This window comes from Sardina pilchardus, chromosome 19 (assembly GCF_963854185.1).
Source record: "Sardina pilchardus chromosome 19, fSarPil1.1, whole genome shotgun sequence".
Lineage (NCBI taxonomy): Eukaryota > Metazoa > Chordata > Actinopteri > Clupeiformes > Clupeidae > Sardina > Sardina pilchardus.
The window spans coordinates 16079416-16101063 of NC_085012.1; the positions used below are offsets into that span (position 1 = coordinate 16079416).

The 21648-nt window shown below is 47.6% G+C and overlaps 1 protein-coding gene across 1 annotated transcript in view; it reads right to left on the minus strand.

Moving 5' to 3' along the window:
• Positions 1–21648, minus strand: part of cnksr2a (connector enhancer of kinase suppressor of Ras 2a) — a 94998-nt gene that overhangs the window by 43548 nt on the left and 29802 nt on the right. The window contains 2 exon segments of the mRNA XM_062521946.1: positions 5639–5680; positions 11236–11323. Of these exon segments, the coding sequence (XP_062377930.1) occupies positions 5639–5680; positions 11236–11323 (130 nt within the window).

Genomic DNA, 21648 nt, shown 5'->3' on the forward strand with positions numbered 1-21648 from the left:
GCATTTGGATCAGTTCACATAAACGTCCAAACACATGACTGAACTGACTGTGTGTTTGATGGAGGTGTTAGAAACAAACACAGGAGAGATTGTGGTCCACTTGGGGAGAATCCCTAGCCTGGTCTTACCAAACATTCATAATGTACTTAGAGTCTGGCCACTTTCCCTTGCCAAGCGTGGACTTCCTTGAATGCGGGTACTCAGTACGCTGTACTGTTGATGTTTAAAATTATTGGATCTGCCATAACCAATCGCTAACGTTTGGTCATGATGTGAGATGCTCAAACTGGCGCACAACCTCAATGTCATCATTCTCAGCTGCTCCCTCTGTTCGCTGATTGGACATGCACATCTTTGTTTTGAGAAAATCCGTGAATATACCACAGACCCAGATGATGTACTGAAGGGAAATGATGATTGAGCGGAAATACAGTACGTACGGTAGGAGGGCAGAGCCAGGCTGGAGAATCCCCACTGCTTTAGTCACATTCTCACATATTAAAAGCAAAAGGAGAAAGGTTTGCACAGCCTGCAGTAGAAGTGGAGCACAAATATCCTCCACCCATTTCGTATATATCTGACCACATTTGGACATATTTTGACCTTCAGCTTTGACATCCCAGGGGCCTTTGGTGGGTGTTCAGGGGATCAGTGTAAATGCTGCATTTGGTTATCTACTGTCAATCCCATTCCTGTCCTCTTCTGTAGCCTCAACAGGGTCAACACCAGTCCACTATCAGTGCTGCTTCTTAAAGTTATTTGACCATGAGGATGGTGCGCTGGTAGCGTAGTACTGTACTTGGGGCTAGCATACAACAGCCAGACATAATGTGGGTTCAGTTCCTCCCAGCTGTCACTGTTGAGCACTTGAACAAGGCACATGACTCCAAATTGCTCTAGTAAGGAAGTAACGATCCAGAACGTGAGTTGATACAGCCTAGAGATTAACGGAATCTTTTGCATAAAATCTGATCCGATTCTCTGTCCTCCAACTTGACATTCCTCTTCAGTTTAGACTCATACTAATGGCCTCCGTCTCAAGCCTGTACTGTACTGCAGGTCTTTTGGCTCAAGGCTGTACTGTACTGTAGGTCTTTTGGCTCAAGGCTGTTCTGTACTGCAGGTCTTTTGGCTCAAGGCTGTACTGTACTGTAGGTCCAAACAGGCCCCTTCTGGCCCTTAGTTACACTCCTCTCCTGAGATTACTAAACAAGTCTCCTGATTTGTAGTGACCAGTGTTGTCCTCCTCTTGGCTTAAACACCTATTCATGGCTTTCATCAGGTCACTTTCCACAGGTGTATACAATCAAGCATCTTGATTATATATGCAGACTGCATGTGCTTGATTAATACACCTGTAGAAAGGGACCTGATGAAATCCATGAATTGATGGTTGTAACCTTTCCTCTCCTCTCTCCTCACTCATCTCTCCTCTTCCTTTCTCCTCTCCTCCCTCCTCTCTCCTCTTCATTTCTCCTCTTCCTCCATCCTCTCTGCTCTTTCCTCCCTTCTCTCTCCTCTTCCTCCCTCCTCTCTCCTACTTCTCTCCTTCTCTCCTTCTCTCCTCTCCTACAGCTCCTAAGGCTCTGCTGGCTAAAAAAACACGTCTCTCTCTTCCTCCTGGTCCTGCTGGTTGGGTTATTCTTGGGGTTCAGTACAAGCCTCGTCATGAGTCACCTTTGTGAACTTGCCCAAAGCGACGTGCATGAATCAAATCAAAACCGGAGGGAAAAAAAACGCCCGGAGGCTCCCCTGGTAACAGTCGCCGATGACAACAGGACTTGTTACCGTGCTGCCTGAAGCTGCGATTCAGGCCAGTCGGTTTTAATGGTCAACAGTTTCCATGGAGCCAGACAGGGCCCTTCCAAGCTTGAAGAAGTGCAGACACCCAGCGGATGAGTGGAGCACCAGGGGACAAGCGCTGCGCCGTGAGCTGAGCTGCCCGGAGGACTGCCGGGGGTTTAGCTCTGGGTTAAATGGCTGTGTGGGTGGGAGTTGCACTTTTGCTTTCCTCCAGGTCTACTTTCCAGCTCTGCGAGTGTGCTTGTGTGTGTGTGTGTGTGTGTGTGTGTGTGTGTGTGTGTGTGTGTGTGTGTGTGTGTGTGTGTGTGTGTGTGTGTGTGTGTGTGTTTGTGAGACTGCTGCTTATGTGTAAGTAATTGAATTGAATGTAATTGTGTCTTGAATTTCCCCTTGGGGATCAATAAAGTATCTATCTATCTATCTATCTATCTATGTACAGTATGTGCACACTTGTGCGTGAGCTGGGGCATGGATGTGTGTATCTTTGCATGCATTAGTGTGTGTGTACATGTAAGTGTATGTACTGTACTGTATGTTTTGTGTGATTATTGAGTTTCTGGGTGTGGTGTGTGTGTGTGTGTGTGTGTGTGTGTGTGTGTGTGTGTGTGTGTGTGTGTGTGTGTGTGTGTGCGCGCGCATGTGTGTGTGTGTGTGTGTGTGTGTGCGCATGTGTGTGTTCTTATGTGGTGTGTATATACAGTATTTGTGCTTGTTGGGACATGACAGGTGCTTGTTGCGCTTAATGCTGGTATCTAACACAAGATCACTAATGCTCCTGTGACATCCAGCTGCCTGGTCATGTGTGTGTGTGTGTTTACACACTGTCCTGCTGCATGGCCCCACATCATATAATACAGTACATTCTCTCCAAATCAGATTTCTCTGCAAACTGACACATGACGACAGTAGGACTGGACTGGAAATGGGAGGGGAGGGCAGATTTTCATTGTGATGTGGGTGTACACACACCACACACACACACACACACACACACACACACACACGCGCGCACACACACACACAAGAGTCACGAAGAGCTTTATCCGCCTTAAGCTGTTCATCTAAAAATCTGCGGTGAGATGTAGAGGCCTGTCAGGGGGGAGGCCCCTGCAGGGGCCACGCGGCCTTAAAAAGAGCGAGCGCGTCTCGTCTCGTCTCTCCGCCACACGGGCAGATTACGCCGGCTCTGCGGAATAAAGGAATATAAACACTCTTTTTTAAACAACTTCTGCTCTGCTACTCATACTTCATACTGCTGGGACGTGATTATAAAGCGGCTTCTGCATCTGTGATATTGAGCGCGACACTCAAATCTACACGGGTGCTTTTTGAAAACAAGCAGCTTCGTGCAGCACAAAAGCGTTGTGTGTGTTTTTTTTTAAAAGGTTTAGCAGTGAGTACTTGGTTAATAAATTGCTTTCCTTTATGAAGCAGTTTGTCTTTGGTGTATTCACCTAAGATGTATGAGACACAAATGCTGAGGTATTACTTAATATTCATTCCTTCTGAAAATATTCAGGGGGAGCCTTGGAGACTTTCCTGGGAGGGTGCGATGGATGAGCAATCAGTTTTATTGCTCCAGAGTATCTTGAGGGGGTGTATCGTGATTCTGCAGATTTTTGGAGATCCGGCGAGTGAACCGGGAGCTTAATGAGAACGTGTCATCTTAGGGTATTCAGCTGGGGGGGACTAGGAAGCGGAAATGGATATGTACAAAATGGGTGGCAGGTTGTTTTTTGCCTTTGAGCCCTACTCTCTATGCTGCTGCCTCTGTAATGTGTGACGGTGGCATCTCCTCGTCTCCTGGTTTAGTGAGATTTAGAGCTGAACGCGTCGTGGCCTTCCTCCAGCCTCCGCTCCTGCTGCCTCTCTCTCTCTGAGCTCTCATTCAGGCTCCATCACATTTCTGACACTTTTTATTGATGGCTCTGTTTTTCTAAGCCCACCTCACAATCCAAAGTGTTCAGCCTTCCTGCCGTGTGTATGTTTTTGAGTGCGTGATGTGTTGTGTGTTTTTCTGTTTGTCTGTCTGTGTGTGTGTGTGTGTGTGTGTGTGTGTGTGTGTGTGTGTGTGTGTGTGTGTGTGTGTGTGTGTGTGTGTGTGTGTGTGTGTGAGTGTGTGTGTGTGTTTCTACTCCCACGGCCTGTGGAGGAGGAGAGGCGCTTCAGAGAAGGAGCGCTGGAGAGGAGAAGGGGGGGGGCAATAAAAGCGGGTGCTCACAGGCGCTCTGCGGAGGTATTTATAGCTGTGGGATTCTGGGAAAAATGACAGCTGTGCCTGGCCCAGCAGTCTGTGGCAGCAGTGGTGGTGGTGGCGACGGCTGATTGCAGCGCTGGCTTCGTCAGCAGCGGAGGAGAGGCACGGACAACCAGAGAGAAAGCAGAACGCTCTCTCCCTTGCTCTCTCTACCCTCTCTCCTTCTATACCTGTCTCTCTACCCTCTCTCTCCCTTGCTCTCTCTACCCTCTCTCTATACCTCTCTCTCTCTACCCTCTCTCCTTCTATACCTGTCTATCTCTATACCTCTCTCTCTACCCTCCTTCTATAGCCTACCTGTCTATATCTCTCTACCCTCTCTCTCTATACCTCTCTCTCTACCCTCTCTCCTTCTACAGTATACCTGTCTATACCTCTCTATACCTCTCTCTACCCTGCTCCTTCTATAGCCTACCTGTCTATATCTCTCTACCCTCTCTCTCTACCCTCTCTCTCTACCCTCACTCCTTCTACAGTATACCTGTCTATACCTCTCTATACCTCTCTCTACCCTCCTTCTATAGCCTACCTGTCTATATCTCTCTACCCTCTCTCTACCCTCTCTCTCTCTCTATACCTCTCTCTCTACCCTCTCTCCTTCTACAGTATACATGTCTATACCTCTCTATACCTCTCTCTCTACCCTCCTTCTATAGCCTACCTGTCTATATCTCTCTACCCTCTCTCTCGCTACCCTCTCTCCCTCTGTACCTCTCTCTCTTTCTCTCTACCCTCTCTCTTTATATATCCTCTCATCCACTACCTCTCCCTCTCTATACATCTCTCACTCTATACCTCTATCTCTCTCTATCTCTCTCTCTATACCTCTTTCTATATATACTCCTCTCCCTCTCTACTCTTCCCTATTTCTCTATTTCTCTCTCTCCATATACTTGCCTCATTCTATCTCCCCTTCTCACGCTCTCTCTCATTTTCTCTCCTGCCTCTCTGTTTCCCTCTACTTCTCTCTCAATCCATCTCTTTTCCTCCATCTCTCCCTCTTTATTCCCTCTCTCTCTCCCTCTCCCCTCTATCTCTCTGGTCCACCCCTCCAAACAGGCCAGTGACTGATTTACACCGGCTCTCACGCTAGTAAGGATCCGGCATCGGTCCAGTGTCTCCAAAATGGCACGGCTCCCTCTTAGCATCGCACGGCTGCTCTGGTGCGCGCCATATTGATCGACCAAAACAAAACAGAGAAGGCGGCCACCGTCATCTCCATAAATTTGAAAAGCGACCGCTTGAGATTGGGCCTATGGGTTTTTTCCGAGAGCCGATGTTTACACTTCATCTGGCAACGCGGAAATTTGTGGAGACGCTGATATTGGTTGACACAGAGCTCAATTAGTGCAGAACTCTAAATGTCACAAGGGTTTTCAATCTAGATAGCGAGCAACAGAGATGCATCGGTGCACTGCAGAGACCAGAGACCAAGGAGAAAGAGAGGGATGGACAGACAGAGAAGGGGAGAGAGAGAGAGGGAGAGAGGGAGGAGAAAGGGAAAGAGAGAGAGACGGGGAGGAAACAAGGTAGAGAGGAAAGGTGATGAGTACTGCAAAAGGGAAGTGAAGAGCTTACCACATGGAGGATTTTATTTTCTGTTTCGTAGACAGTGCAATCCTGCAACAGAGAGAAAGAGAGAAAGAGAGAGAGAGAGAGAGAGAGAGAGAGAGAGAGAGAGAGAGAGAGAGAGAGAGAGAGGAAAGAGATTGGTGCAAGTTAGTCACTAAAGAAAATGTGCCATGCGCCTGGGTACACACACATGCATGCACAAATACACACACACAGAATGATATTGATATGATATGGAATGTTTGAACTCATCTAGTTAACTAATCAGCTTGGGCAGTTGAAATAAACATCCCTGTCTGAGATTGCTGTAAGGAGTTAGACATCTAAAGCATGATGCACTATATCTCCATGTGCTCACACAACATTCTGTCACACAGCATCAATGCTAGTGGGACTAATGTACTCCTATCCAAAGGCAGCCCAACATCTAGACATCTTTCACGTACCCAAAAATAAAACACATCCACCCCGCCGCGAAGCACTTAAAGTGTATTTTTTAAACTCCATCTCATCATAAACCCCATCATAAAATTGCCATCCTTTCAGAATTTCTTTCATTTTCTCTCTCTCTCTCTCTCTCTCTCTCTCTCTCTCTCTCTCTCTCTCTCTCTCTCTCTCTCTCTCTCACTCTCTCCCTCCCTCCCTCCCTCCCTCCCTCTGGCAGTCCATCATCTAACTATGTACAGTATAGCAGCTAAAGCTAGTAAAGTCCCTTTAAAACAGTAGGAGGCTGATGATTTGGTAGGAATGTTCAAAGGGTCAGTACGAACAGCACTAATCCAGGCAGACTGAATATCTGTGGGTGGATGGATGATTTAAAACAGTTTAGGGTTGTTTTATTCATATACTGTATACAATACAATAGGCACATTATGTGACAAGGTTACATTTATAATCTATTTGCCCAACAGGGGGGGGGGGCTTTTAACCCCCCCCCCCCCTTCACACACACACACACACACACACACACTTCAACCCCCACACAACCCACATCCCTCTGAATGTGACTGTGTGGAGATGTACTGTGCTGTGCTGACGTCTCAAGGTTGAGCTCGTAGCCCAAGGCCTGCGTTAACATTCAGGCTTTGAATGAGACATTTAAAGGGAGAGCCCTGTCAATCTCCTGCGATGCGGCTGTCTCTTAGAGGGACAAATGGCAAAGGAAGTGACCGAGACTCTCTGGCCTTTCTGTGAGAAGCCAAGAGAGTCTTATGTCACAGAGGCCCCCTAAAATCACCCAGCGTACACTTTGAGCTACTCTCGCTGGCTCAGTGCATCAGCCAGAAACGAGCAAGGAGGTCCTCTGTCCTGGTTTTTTGTTTGGATATTTTTCTGTGTTGTTCTCAAGCAATCAACCTCTAATAGTTCTTCCTCTTAACGTTCCTTTAATAGTCCACCCACAGACTACCTCCAGATGCTCCGATTGTCAACGCCTTTCCTGTTGACACTCCGTTAACTACTCCCGATTAAGGTGGTGGTCAAGGGTTGGATGTGGTGACGGTGGTGACGTTCATTAAATGTTGAACAGCAATTTTACATATTGAACTTGAATGTAACAGAGGATGAGTAAGCAGCCTTTCAGACCAGCATCTCCACCACGACGCCTGTGGTGAATGCAAAACCGAGAACACGACGACGAGACAGTGTGTCCTCCTGCAGCTGAATTTAATGAGGGTTCTCCCTTCACAACGGACACGTAACCCACTGTGACAATAAGGTAATGGCCTGTCCTCAGCCCGCTAGGAACACAGAGAATGGGCCTCCATGATTTCATGATAACAGGGTCTTGAGGAAAGCTGTTGTGAGGGAGTGGTAGAGGGGAAAAAAAGAGAAAGAAAGAACGAAAGAAAGGGTGAGTGTGAAGAGGAGAGCGAGGGAGGTATAGAAGGAAGTGTGAGAGGAAAAATAAGGACATTGCGCAGACAGCTACACAGCCAGCCATTCATGAAACCCTGACCCCAAGAAACCTCATCATATTGAGTGTGTGTGCGTGTGTGTGTGTGTGTGTGTGTGTGTGTGTGTGTGTCTGTGTGTGCGTCTGTGTGTCTGTGTGTGCGTCTGTGTGTCTGTTTGCATGTGTGCACACTTCTCATTAGGAAGTGCTCACCAAAAAGACAGACCAGACACTGACACTTCTAACACCCACACCTCATAAAAGAATACATGAATACACACACTCACACACACGCACACACACGCACACACACACACACATCAAGAAAATGTATGTGTGTGTGTACACGTGTCAGACAGCATGATGAGGAGCGAGAAAATGAAAAATCAGGACAAGGATGAGAGAGAGAGAAAGAGGGAGAGGAAGAGAGAGAGAGAGAGAGAGAGAGATGGGGAGGGAGGGGTATAACACATTGCCACCCACACTCTTCCCTCCCATCCCACATCGAACAACCCATTGGTAGAATCCTCAGTACATTCATGCATACCTTATCTATAGTATTCTACTGCTCCTTTAGTCATGTTGATTTGTTGATTTGCTTTTTATTTTTCCTGTTTACATTGTTTACATTGTACTGTATGTTGTGTGTGGTGTCTTAAGCTGCTGGGACCTTGAATTTCCCCTTGGGGATCAATAAAGTATCTATCTATCTATCTACAGTATCTATCTATCTATCTAGAACACATGCCTCCTCCCACTCCACTTCCCCAATTCCCAACCGCCACCTCCTCTATCCCTCCTCCACCTCCTCCTCTTCCACCTCCTCCACCTCCTCTATCTCCAGCTCTTCCATCCCCTCTCCTCCTCTTCCACCTCCTCCACCTCCTCTATCCCTCCTCCACCTCCCCCATCTCCTCTATCTCCAGCTCCTCCATCCCCTCTCCCCCTTCACCACCTCCATCCCCTCTCCTCCTCTTCCACCACCTCCATTCCCTCAACCTTCTCCACCTCCTCTCCACCTCCTCCTCATCTCAGACCAGGCCACATACCAGCTAACTCTGACCACTGAGAGACAGAGTGGGGAAAGAGAAAACGCAAACACACAAACACACACACACCATACACACACACACACACACACACACACACACACACACACACACACACACACACACACACACACACACACACACACACACACACACACACACACACACACACAAACACAGGGGGACATAAGGAGGGATCTAAACAGATAGGGAGAGACAGATACCGAAATAGACAGAAAGAGAAAGGAAGAGATTGAGAGAAAGAGAGGGAGAGAGACAGAGTGAGAGAGAGAGAGAGGGAGAGAGAGAGGGAGACATGGGGAGGATAACTGCGCCAGACAGCTCTAACCCAGGATGACTCGGCTTGGCGCTCCAGCAGGACCGTGGGTCCGTGGGGACCTGTGCCCAGCGCTGGGCCCACGCCGCCGGGCATTAGCGCAGATTAGCGCAGCGCCTTGGCCTCCCACTCTCTCCCTCGCGCTAATCTGGCCCTGGATTACGGGCCCGGGATTAGGAGCCGCCGCTCGGGGCCGCGCGGGTCAAGGCCCGCTCATCCTTTTAATGCTGCCTCACCTCCGAGGTCATTGTCACGACAACATGACCTCTGAGAGGTGACCTACGCCTGGCGGAGCATGGCCACTACTGAACACACACACACGCACACACACACACACACACACACACACACACACACACACACACACACACACACACACACACACACACACACAGAGACAAGCAGGTCTATGCACATGCAGACAAGGAAAACTGCATTCAATCTCTCCCTTTCCCTCTTTCTCTCACTCTCTCTCTTTCTCTCACACACACACACAGACAGTAGATGAATAGCAAATGGCAAATTGTCACCGGAGGGTATTTTACAAATTCATCAATTTGCATGAACTGACATACATACACACTCACAACACACACAGCGACAGAAACAGACAGAAACACGCACACACTGTACTTTCACACATTGTACTATTAGAAACACACACACACACACTGTATTTTCACACATTGTCCTATTAGAAACACACACACACACACTGTACTTTTACATGCTGTACTACTGTATTAGAAACACACACACACACACACACACACACACACACACACACATGAACACATGCAAACACACACACACATACAGGCACATGCAGACGCACATGCATGCACACACACACACACACAGGACTAGATTGCTGTGAAAAAGTAACACAATTGCTTCCTCCCCCTCGCCTCCCACCTGCCACTAAATGATTCTTAGGAGAGCCAAGCCACTGGCCTAGTTCTCATCTCTCCCTCAAACCTCGCTCCCCTGGGACTACATCACCCACGATGCTCTGCTTCTTCATTACCTCCTCACTGAGCCAACAACGCAGTGGAGGAGGAGAAGGAGGAGGAGGGAGGAGAGGGGGAGGAGAGGGGGGGGGGCTGCCTTAGAAATCACAGCACCTCATCCATCATCAACCTGCTCAATCACACGGCAAAGAACAACTCCGCCAGCAGCCTCCATTTCACACACCTCACTCACACACACGTCGTACGCACACACACATACTGTATGCATGTGCACACACACACACACACACACACACACACAGTCACACAAATAAAGACACACACACACACACACACACAAGCACCAACACAGTGTATGGAGGTAGGAGGAAAGAGAGGAATAAAACGCAGAGGATGGAGAGAGGGAGAGAGGGAGGAAGAGAGATGGAGGAGGAGAGGAGTGACTCAGGGACCCCTCTGCGGCAGCGCCAGTCGGGGTCATGGCTATCTGCAGGGGCGCTCTGACGGCAGCAGGAATGGCCGGGTAAGCCCAGGAGAGCGAGGAGATGGTGGGATGATGAGGAAGATGAGGAAGACGAGGATGTTCCATTACCACCCTCAAGCGCACAGCGCCACCGCAGAGGATGTGAATCGTGTTGAGGAAGAGGAGTTCTCTCGCAATCCGCAGTCACTTGCGTAGGATCACTCCACCGAGTAAAAACAGCATCCTTGTAACCATACAGTACATGCCAATGCAAATACTACCGGCACATACAGATGCACTCAATGTGTGGGTGGTGCCACCACTGACATACATACTGTATGAGTTTTTGAGCTTGAAGATCTGTCTGAGTCAGTTCTGCACAGGGGCCTCACACATAACCACAAAAGACAATGTACAACATCTCTGCATAAGGGTGTTTTGTCAGAGAAACGATGCTTCCCCTTCTTGCCGTTTACCTCCTTATTTTCGTCATTTGTTTTGGTCTTTTATCTCCTTAAAAGCCGCCTATGGACAAGTGTTGCGAATTAGCACCTGTGCTAAAACACGCAAAACAATGCATCTGGTTTGTCCAATATAACTGCTATGTCCATATCAAATAAACATTAATAATAATAATAATAATAACAATAATAAAGTATAACTATTCTCTGTTCCGATTCAGGGATTTCAGAGCTGTTGGGTGTTGATGTTCACTCTTGACATGTCCCTCATTGTGTATTCTTACCACCATCATGCCCAGAGCGTAGCTACATGCTGCTGCATGGGCTTGTCTACGCCTCTGTGTCGCTGGTCGTGTATTTACATTAGTGAGGTGCTACGGGGGGGGGGGGGGGGGGGGGCTGGGGGGGGCTGGGCAGAGACAGCTCACCTGTTGCACTATGGTGGTGAGCTCCAGGCACAGCTGAATGACGTTGTTCCTGGTCACCGAGTAGTCCGTCACTGCAGCGAAGGGTGACCTGAAAAAAAAGTTGCACCTGGAATTAACCATTAGATCATTCTTACCGCCAGTGGCTCTCACTGTACTATATGCTCAGTGTGTGTGCGTGTGTGTGTGTGTGTGTGTGTGTGTGTGTGTGTGTATGTTACTGTATATAACGTGCATGTTTGTATGCATGTCTGTGTGTGTGTGTGCGTGTGTGTCTGTCTGTGTGTGTGTGCATGTATGCCACTGTGCATCTGAGCATCTGAGCATGTGTTTCTCTCACACCCAGTGTCCTCCAGACCTCGTTCTGTCCCCCCCCCCCCCGCTCCACCCCCCAGCGTTGCACTGAAATATGGGTCATTTGTATCGAGGCTGCGTTCTATATACAGAGCTTCAGGAAAACTGGTTCTCAGCACCATCTAGCCAACCCAACCCAAGCCCACCAACCACCACCACCTCCACCAGCACCACCACCATCATCATCATCCACCCACCCCTCCCTCTATCCTCCAGTGCCCCGGGAGATGTGTTTGGGGTGGTGGGGGGTGGGCAAGCTGACACACACTCCCAGAGGCAAGCCACCGACCGAGTCCACCCATGCTGTTTCTGGGGCCATCCATGAAACAGACATCCGCTTTCTAGGTTACTGAGCTGCCAGCTCCACTTGGAAGGCGGACCAGGAGGCAGCAGGGAGGTGGCAGGAGGCCTCTTTTGGTCTGTTGGGTCTCCGTTGGACGCCTGCCGTCCCGGGGCACCGGTCCCTCCCCCAGACAGCTGCATCTTTTATAAGTGGAAACTTGCAGAAAAAAAAATCTATACAGTTTTTGTTTGTTTTTAAATGCGTAAGTTGTTGGTGGGTGTGGTTTCCTCTTGTGAGGGTAATGTGACGAGGAAGATTTTCTTGAGTGCAGACTCCATGGAGTTATCCTTTTGACACTCTGGTGAGATAGCACTGACTTTGGCCATGTAACTGACACAAAAAAACAGCGAATGTGCTTCGCTTTTAGACACTGTACATATGCTGTAGGCCTACTGACAACAAGCATTGTCAAGCTTGTAAAGCTCCTGAACAACAGACACAAAAGATGTCAAACTTCTTTGGGGAGAGAGTGACATGGCACCCAGCGCAACTTTGTCCTCATTTGTCACACGATTTAATAACCTTGCCCTCATTCTGTAAAGCCAAAGTTTAATTGGTCAAGATTAGTGGACGCCAGCCAATGACAAAGCCTCCGTGATCAACATATGGTGGAGGCGGGCCAATGGCAACGCCTCAGTGATCTACATTAGTGGCCAGCGGCCAATAGGCTCCCCAGGGTGACGGATTACATTGTTGCTCTTAACGATGCTTCTTGCGGCCACGGTCCAGATAGCATCTCCGCCCGTCTGTCTGTCTGTCTGTGTGTGTCTCTGCTGAGGCTTCTCTCTTTCTCACTCTCTCTCTCGCTCTCTCTCTCTCTCACGCTCTCTCTTCCTCTCTCTCTGTCTCTGTCAAAATCGTTCTCTTCAAACAGCTCGCCACTTTCACTGCCTCTCCCTGGACTCCAGTTCTCCCACAGATTCCCCCACTGTTTCTGCGCACGATGTGTCACTCATTCTCTCTCTCTCTCTCTCTCTCTCTCCATCTCTCTTTCTCTGTGTTCTGCTGTTGGGTTTCTCTTTCTCTTTCTGTGGCAAAGTAGCATAATAAATCCCTATGGAAAGAAAGTGGTGTGTGTGCGTGTGTGTGCGTGTGTGTGTGTGTGTGTGTGTGTGTGTGTGTGTGTGTGTGTCAGACCAAGGGAGATTGTGTGTGTGCACAATCACATGCATATGCATACGTATGTGTCTTCACGTGCTTCAGTTGAGGCTGGTGTGTGTGTAAATGATAGACAGACAGGGGCAGGCAAACTGAATTTGAGCACTACTGATGGGAGTCTGATTGTCTCTGTTCTGGAGATCACCAATCCACATGCATCACATTATACCCCAGCAAAACACACACACACACACGCGCGCACACGCACACGCACACGCACACGCACACGCACACAAAAAACACACACACACACACAGATACTCTCTTCATGTTCAACTCCCATCCCTGCCCTACATTTCAGCTGGCACAGCCACAGTGTGTGGTGTGAGGAACATGAGCAACAGCTGTTGCCATCAGACCACTGTACCCAACCTGTACTACGCATCCAGAGGTCAGACATCCAAAGCGCTAGTGGTGAGAGGCTGGACCATCATGAGCAAATGTCCTCCCACTTCTCTGACCTCACAATGCCCCCTTGCTAAATTCTAATACCAGGTCCTCTGATGTTATACATATTTAAAGGGGAACTATGCCGTTTTTGCAGCTTAATCTATCTTAACGTAACAGTCATTGGAATGGTTATCTGACTTTTTTTTCGGGTTGAATGGTGGCCATTCCGCTTCCCCATAGTGTCTGTGAGCAGAAAAAAACAGCCTTGCAACTTTGGTCCGGCAGACCTTTGGCCTCAGAGTCAGAAAGTCTCGCTGCCTTGCGATGTTAACAAATTGCTTCACGCAACATACACGCCAGGCACTGGCTAGAACAAGGTAGCGATGGAGTTTCTCAAACGTTCATCATGGCAGAGTTGGCTAAAAGAAGCAGAAAGCGAATAATAAACCGTTGTCGGAAAAACGGAAAATGTGTCAGGAAAGAGGAAACAGTAGACTGACCGAGCGAGGAGTGTCGTTAAAAAATTATACTCTGAAACTGTAGGGGGAACTTTGTAGAGAATACTGCAAGCAAAAAGCTAGAAAACAGCATAGGGATAACTGAATCCCATACAGTAGGTGGACTGTTGAGGTGTGGTGTCTGGTCACTGCAGGGGAGCACTCTCGTGTGGCATGGAGGATTCTTCATGCCGGTCTGGATCGGCCGGGAAGCTGGAGGATGAGAATCCTCGGCCTGCCGTCACCTCACCGGACCGCCCACTGTGCAGGCTGAGGGCAGTTGGTTCCAAATCATCCGCACAGGCAGTGAGCAGGGCAGTGACAGTGAGCTGGGGGGCTGAAATATGCCCTGAGCTCAGACAGCAGGGGGTCCATCCAGCAGAGCTGAACTAAGATGGTGACCCCACCCCTGCTCCCCCCCACCTCCAGGGGGCAGTATCACCTGTCTGCCCCTCAGCTCAGTGGACCCTGTGAACCCACACAACCCCAGACTGAGACGGGGTTAAGAAGGTGGCACAGAGGGAGGGGTGTCTGGCTAAACCCAATCGACTTTTAGGAGTGCACGTCAAGTCATGACCAGGACACCTGAGCTAAGGTAAGCTAAGTTAAGCTAAGCTAAGCTAACGCTGCTCCTCTGCTCTCGTCTGCTTTTGGTCCCTGTGCACTGCACTTTCACAGCTTATGGAGTAGACATGGATCAGCAGGTTGTGGTCAATTTAGGAAAGTCCATCTCAAGTCAAATCAATTGACATCAAGTGTAGTCAGCTTTAATTGTCTTTTCTGCAGATGCATGTGCTATGCAGGAGGAAAGATCATGGCTTGAGTGCTACAGTTGTAACATATAGAGAACATAGTTCTAACATGTTTTCTCCAAACCTCAAGGCATGTAATGAGCAGGACATGAGATCGATGTCAAAATGACAGGCAGTTTTGGCGCCTTCCCATGAAGCCTGCTTGTACAGTGTGAAAATGAGAGTGTGTGAGAGCGTAGTGTGTGAAGTGGTATTGAGTAGAGATGTACTGCATTACGACTAGTCTATAAATGCAATCCACTGAACCTCTTCCATTACACGGAATTCTCCAGTTACAAAACGATGACAGCTGATACATGCTCTGCGGCGGAAGTTTCCGGAAGGAATGTGCCGCAGCTACGGAGCCGTTAAAAGCCCTGCTCCGGTGAGCAAACTCCCTCTCGGACTCATCCGGAGACACTCAGGAGTTGGCGCTCTCCCGCTATCCAGCAGGATGAAGCCATTTAGCCTTTCTCCGAGATTAACTGTCAACAACACAACCGCCCCTGCCACCCCCCAAACTCACAGACACACACCTCTCTTTCTTCATACTCTTTATCTGTCAGAATCTCCGCTTCTGTGCTCCCGAGCGGAATCCTGACGGTTATACAGAGCTGAAATTACCGGAACGATGAGGTCGGCTGGAGATCCTGGAGTGAGAGGGAGAGAGATGTTCAAGCACCCGAATGAAAAGGCCAAACTAGCTGACCAGCGGGGGTCCCGACACCTCCCACCGAGACCTCAAATCAGTCAAGCTGCCTTTGCAACTGATCAATCACCTCCATTTTACAGCACGTCAATGGACGGGGGTGGGTGGGGGGGGGGGCCTCTCAGAAGGACTGAAGCGCTGAAGCTAAACGCTGATGGAGATGAGGAGAGATTCTGAAAAGACTGAGGAGCTGGGAGTGAACAACGCTAAAGGGAGATGAGGAGCGCGACGGCGTGCCGGATCTGCGCCGAGGCCGGGCCGAAGGCTGCCCTGATTTTGTTGGCAATCTGAGATAATGACCCACAGAGGAGAGGAGTGTGATGGAAATAATAAGCCAACGTCCCACTCTCCCCTCACAGCAGTCTACAGAGAAGCTGCCAGTAGAGAGGGAGGGAGAGAGAGAGAGAGAGGAGAGAAAGAGAGAAAAAAAGAGGGAAGGAGATAAAGAGAGGGGAATAGAGACAGAGATAGAGAGAGAGAGAGAGAGAGAGAGAGAGAGAGAGAGAGAGAGAGAGAAAGATATGCAGATAGAGAGAGAGAGAGAGAGAGAGAGTGGAAAGGGAGAAATCACGCGCTTTATGTAAGTTCTGACTCCCCGGTCCTTGTGGCACATTACTCAGCGCGGTTGCGTAAAATGGCAAATCAACATGATGGCTCTTATGTAGTCAGTCAGCCTCGCCTTGTCTCTCTGTCTCACACGACACCCTCGAAAGCCTTCTGCAAACACGCACATGCTCATATACACACACTCACACACACACACACACACGCACTACAGAGAAAACACACACAAACACACACACATACACACATGCACACACCACCGAGAAAACAATTCCAACACCTGCATAATTCACATACATATGCATATATTTGCATAAACAGATACACATACATACACATGCAAAGCATACACAGTACATGTACATGTGGGTACATAATACACACAGATGCAGACACAAACATGTGTTCACACACACTAAAGACCCCCTAATCCCTAGACATGCACGAATGTACACACGCACGCACGTACTGTATACATACAAACACACACACACACAGTCACACACACAGACACACACACACACACACACACACACACACACACACACACACACACACACACACACACACACACACACACACACACACACACACACACGGTAGCTTGGGATATCCTGCGCTGCTCCAGTTCTGTTGCCGCTCGGGCGCAGTGAGACGGATGAGTCTTCCACTGTCCCTATCAGTGCGTGGGAATTGACCCTAATTAACCCTCCCTCTCAGCCTCCAGTCGCCCAATTAATCACCCAATCACGCCCCTCACCTGATGAGGAATTGTCAACTGGTGGGGCCGGCAGTGGCTATAGCGATAGGCACAGCAGCAGCAGCGGCTCTCTCTGATCAATGAACACTCATTAGCTAGCCAGCCAACAGAGAGAGAGAGGGAGAGGGAGGGAGAGAGAGAGAGAGAGAGGGAGAGAGAGAGTGAGAGAGAGAGAGAGTGGGAGAGAGGCTGCATGATTAGAAAAGGACCTGAAACCGATACACGGTTCATTCCCAGGATCAAGAGGCCAAGCGGCTGACTAAATGGGCTCGACAAGACGAGAGCCACGACGAGACGGGAGGCCACGGATCTCCCGTGCCGCCGTGTGTAAACAGATGCCTCCTTTCAACTGCCCGCCACCTCAGCCTGCTAGGTGTGACAGGAAACATGTTCAGATCGTGCCTTAGCTTTAGCTAGTCAGGCTCCACACTAGCCTGGTCCTGACCATCCCATAATACTACCATTTCATTTCGTATTATGGTCTGGAATTTCTTTGCTCTGAAGCGCTTGCAGGAAGCGGGAAGTAACGCCCAGTTCTGGTTTGAATTGATTGGACAGCTGAGAACAACATACAGATGGTACGGGTTGAGAATGCTCCTTTCTTTCCCGCACATCGGGACTCCCGAAGCATCGGGACTTTAATTAAAACTGCAACCGCAAGGGGGCAACATAAGACCGCCTTAATAAAATGAAGGTTCGGCTCATACCGGAAAACACGGAAAAACCCGAAGACACCGCGCTGGTGACAAGCGGAGAAAAGAGACATCACGCTCGTCAGATTGCAGTTTCAGAGTTTTCGAATGTTTTACAGCGTACCTCACAGCTGGCTCTCTCACTCGACCGAGTCGACGTAGCCTATAACTCAGTCAGTCCAGCAGAGATGCCAGAGCAACGTTTTGGTCAATGGAGAGGGAGAGAAATGCTCCGCATATCCGTCTCATTTAATCCGTCTCATTTAATCATTAAAATGAAGGTGATGACTGGCGAAATTATAATCAAACGACGTTTCAATAAACCATTGTTGAAATTAATGAAAATGGTTTTAGAAGCCCTCAATTCAACCTGAAAGACTCGATATAGGCAACCTTAGATTAATTCATTAATTCATTACGGTTACAAGACCGCATTTCCGTGAATAGGCTATTATTGTCAAGGCGAAGACGAAAGAGATGGACAAGATGGACATTTAGGCTACATTTATGCTAGGAATACTTAGAAATGTGTAGGCCTATAGGCTATTTTAAAACGGAGGCATGTTCATTTTAACCGGCGACGCTGGGTAGCTTACCCAGCACTTTATTTTGTCCCCACCACTTTTGACAACTGAAAATAAAATGTATTTAACAGAAATATCTTTAATAGGCCTACATGCCTATCATGTCACTTTACTTATAACCGTCGGCTACATGCATGGAGAAGATCGCGCATTTTGTAACATTGTAACAATAAATGGTCAGATATGCGATAGGGCAGTGAGGGTGATTCATTGTAACCATCGACTAGTAGGCCTAGCTCCGCAAGTTTCTAGCAACTATATGGATCTCGTTATGCATGTTCATGTTGATTCAGAGATAGACATAGACTACCGTGGGCTACTGTGCGTCAATATAACAGCATTTTATCATGTGGTGAATTAATGACTAACGTCAGTTTAACATGTCAGAACTTTTGATCGGCGTTTCAAGTGCATGCCGCGAATAAATGAACTCGACTGACTGAATCCTTTATATTTCTTGGCTAAGTGCGAAGATATTGACACTCGAACTGTGGCGTAACTGTTTGAGGCATCTTAATCATACGTCAGCGACTGGGGTTCAAAACTTACTCTACGAACCTCCGGAACCCATTAAGACAAGAGGCATTATTTTATTAAAAAGTTTTGCGATTTTTTATGATTGCGATGTCTGCTGAAAAGAAAAGTTAATATGTGAATTCGTGGTTCAGCGCGCGCGCACACACACACACACACACACACACACACACACACACACACACACACACACACACACACATTTTTACATTTACATAATAGGGCTCGGGCACACGCCTTGCAGGAATATCGCCATTTGGTAGCGCACTGAACGTAATATCCATTCATTCAGATGCACAAGACAAGAAACAGAAATATAGTAGCGATTTATTCTTTTCCTCTTGCGATCGTGGGTTGCACTGTTACACCCCACTACACAGCAACATACTACCAAGAAGGCAAAAACTAAGTAACAGGAACACACTAAAGGCGAGAGTAAATCCATAGTAATCCATAGTAAACTAAGGAGTGAAGCTGCCAATGTGGCTGTGCCCGCGAAGTTTTGATGTTATGATCCCGAGCCCTAGTGTCAGGAAGTGTCTGTCGAGAGAGAGGGGGGAGGGAGGCAATCGTCCTCAATGCCGCATATAGGTAGGCTATAATGTCTAGTGAACTGGTTAGACAAGTGTGGGGGAGGGGGAATGATCGCACAAGACAATTGCTCTTCATGAAATGGGTAGTCTCACAGACGTTTGTCGATGTTTAAACGTAGCCTACTACATCACTTGCGAAATCGGACGTGGCACATAGAATTATTAGGCTACTGGATTTAATATAGCATAGACTTTGTTCATCCTATATTAGCCTATATTAAAATGTAATGTGCTGCTGGGAAGCATTGGGGAAGTCAGTTTAAGTTGTCCTGTAACAATTTGCCTCTTATTATAATCAAGAGTATGCAGCCACTACGCACATAATAGTCTAGGTTACGGGCGGATGCGAGCAACCCCATGCAAAAGAGGGCCTTAAGTTAACGGACTGAAGGCCTGTTTACATGTCAAACATGCATTACATCTAAGAAACGAAAAACACAAATCATGTATTGTGTCGTAAACAGTTAATGACTTCGTGGCCACTATGCGCAACTGCATCGCGCAGTGAGCTGAAGGAGGAGGACCGACACTTATTAACACAAAGCTTTGTAAAGCACTAACAACCACCCCTCAAAGTTCATTGTCCATAAGTCCAAACAATAAGTATAAAAATCCGACAATCCAAAACGATAACGAGATCTCCCAGAAACGAAAAACAAGTTTGTTGAGTAGCCTAGTCCTTCCAACAATCTCAGCTTTTGCGTTTGTTAGATAAAAGGCATTCTGTCCTGCTGTATTCCAATGAGAAAAAATCATCCACAAGGTAGGCTAAGGGTCACGGTAATGCAGCATGCAGGAATCTATATACGCACAAAACGAATGAATGGGTTATATCGGCCAAAACGAATGAATGGGTTGGGAGAGTCGTCTGGCTGTGTCAGCAGACTGCAGTCGGTCTCGAGGGGTTAAATAGCGCACGTACTTGAATTTTAATCTGAAGAAGACCACACGAAAATAAAATCAAATCAAAAAAGAAGGATTTCAAGTGTGCGAACCTTTTTCCATTTTTTTTTATTTTATGATTTAGCCTACTCTTGTTCTGCACCTTGACCGGGGATGTGCACAAACTTTTTTTACTACACTTGAATTTTAAACCAACTCTTCTCTAGCCTATATCCTATAGCCATACTTTAATAATCAGATGTTATGCTCATTTTTGTAGGCTACACCTCACCGGCAAGCACGCACGCAAATGCTGCTTTTGCACATCTACAATATTGGCCAGGCTATATAGAATAGGCTTTTAGGACTGTATTTTGCCTTCGTGCAACTTTAGTTGTGCTCAATCTAAATTATTGTCAGTAAGGATAGGTCATATTACCAAATGGCGAACCTCAAAAATTATTTAGGATATAGAGTCGTGTCCATTACGCATGCAGTTATTTTTTAGGCTATTGTTTTATTTGAGTGTTTTTGTCTACCATGGCAAACATAGTTGAAACGTTCGCTCTAAACTTATGTATTTCCAATCGGCTTTCACAAAACCGATGAGGTCCAGATCTCAGTGGCCTCATAGCTGCCTACAGCCATGCATAGTAAGCCTAATGATAGCCTAATAGTTATGACATTAATAGCCTATTAATGACCTCATGTCGGAATGGCACGTTGTTTGAAAAAAAAAAGTTAAATAGGCCTAGGCCTACCGCCGAGTGGGGATATGTCGGAATGAACAGCGGATACCAGCTGGGTTGTAAAACATTACTGTATTCGTTGATCTTATCGATGCAGTCCTTGCGGCCACTTCTCCCCATCGTAGGAAACTTTCTGTTAAGTGTTGACACAAAGGCCTTCACGTTGTGTGGCAGTGCTTGCTTGCCCTTCGATCCATCCCAGTTGGTGGTTTTGCACCTGTCCCTGAGTTATAGTCTATATGAGTAAGCGCTTATGCTCTAACCGCATAATAAAAGAAGCACCTGCAGCAGTGCTTATGGCAAGGCTATTAACACCTGTCACTGAGCTATGGACAAGCAGTTATGCTCGAAAATTATCATAATAACAGACACACCTAATTGTATGGCTCTATGTTTAAACACATCAAATTAGCAAGCATTTCCGCAGCAACGTTTGATTTCTTTTTCTGTCGGTCCGCGGTTGCAAATTATCAGATCACCGGACCTAATTTCACTCCATGTCTCGCGGACCAGCAGCAGTCTCCACGTTTCGCGGCCCATAGTTTGAGAAAGGCTGCATTAAAGTGTCATTAGGTTGTAGGCTATATGTTTAGTGATTTCTTTGTGTGTTTTTCATTGTAGTGTGTGTGCATTGAGTAGGCTAGTTCCTTAAAATACGGAACAAAGAGCGTGCGTCCCGTATCTGTTCAATACGGAAGAAGACTAACTATTACTTATATATTTCTTATAACGAAACGCGAAGAAAAAATACGAGGACTGACCATGTCGTTTCTCCGCGTTTCCCCCAATACCATGGCGACAAAGAGAAATAAATAT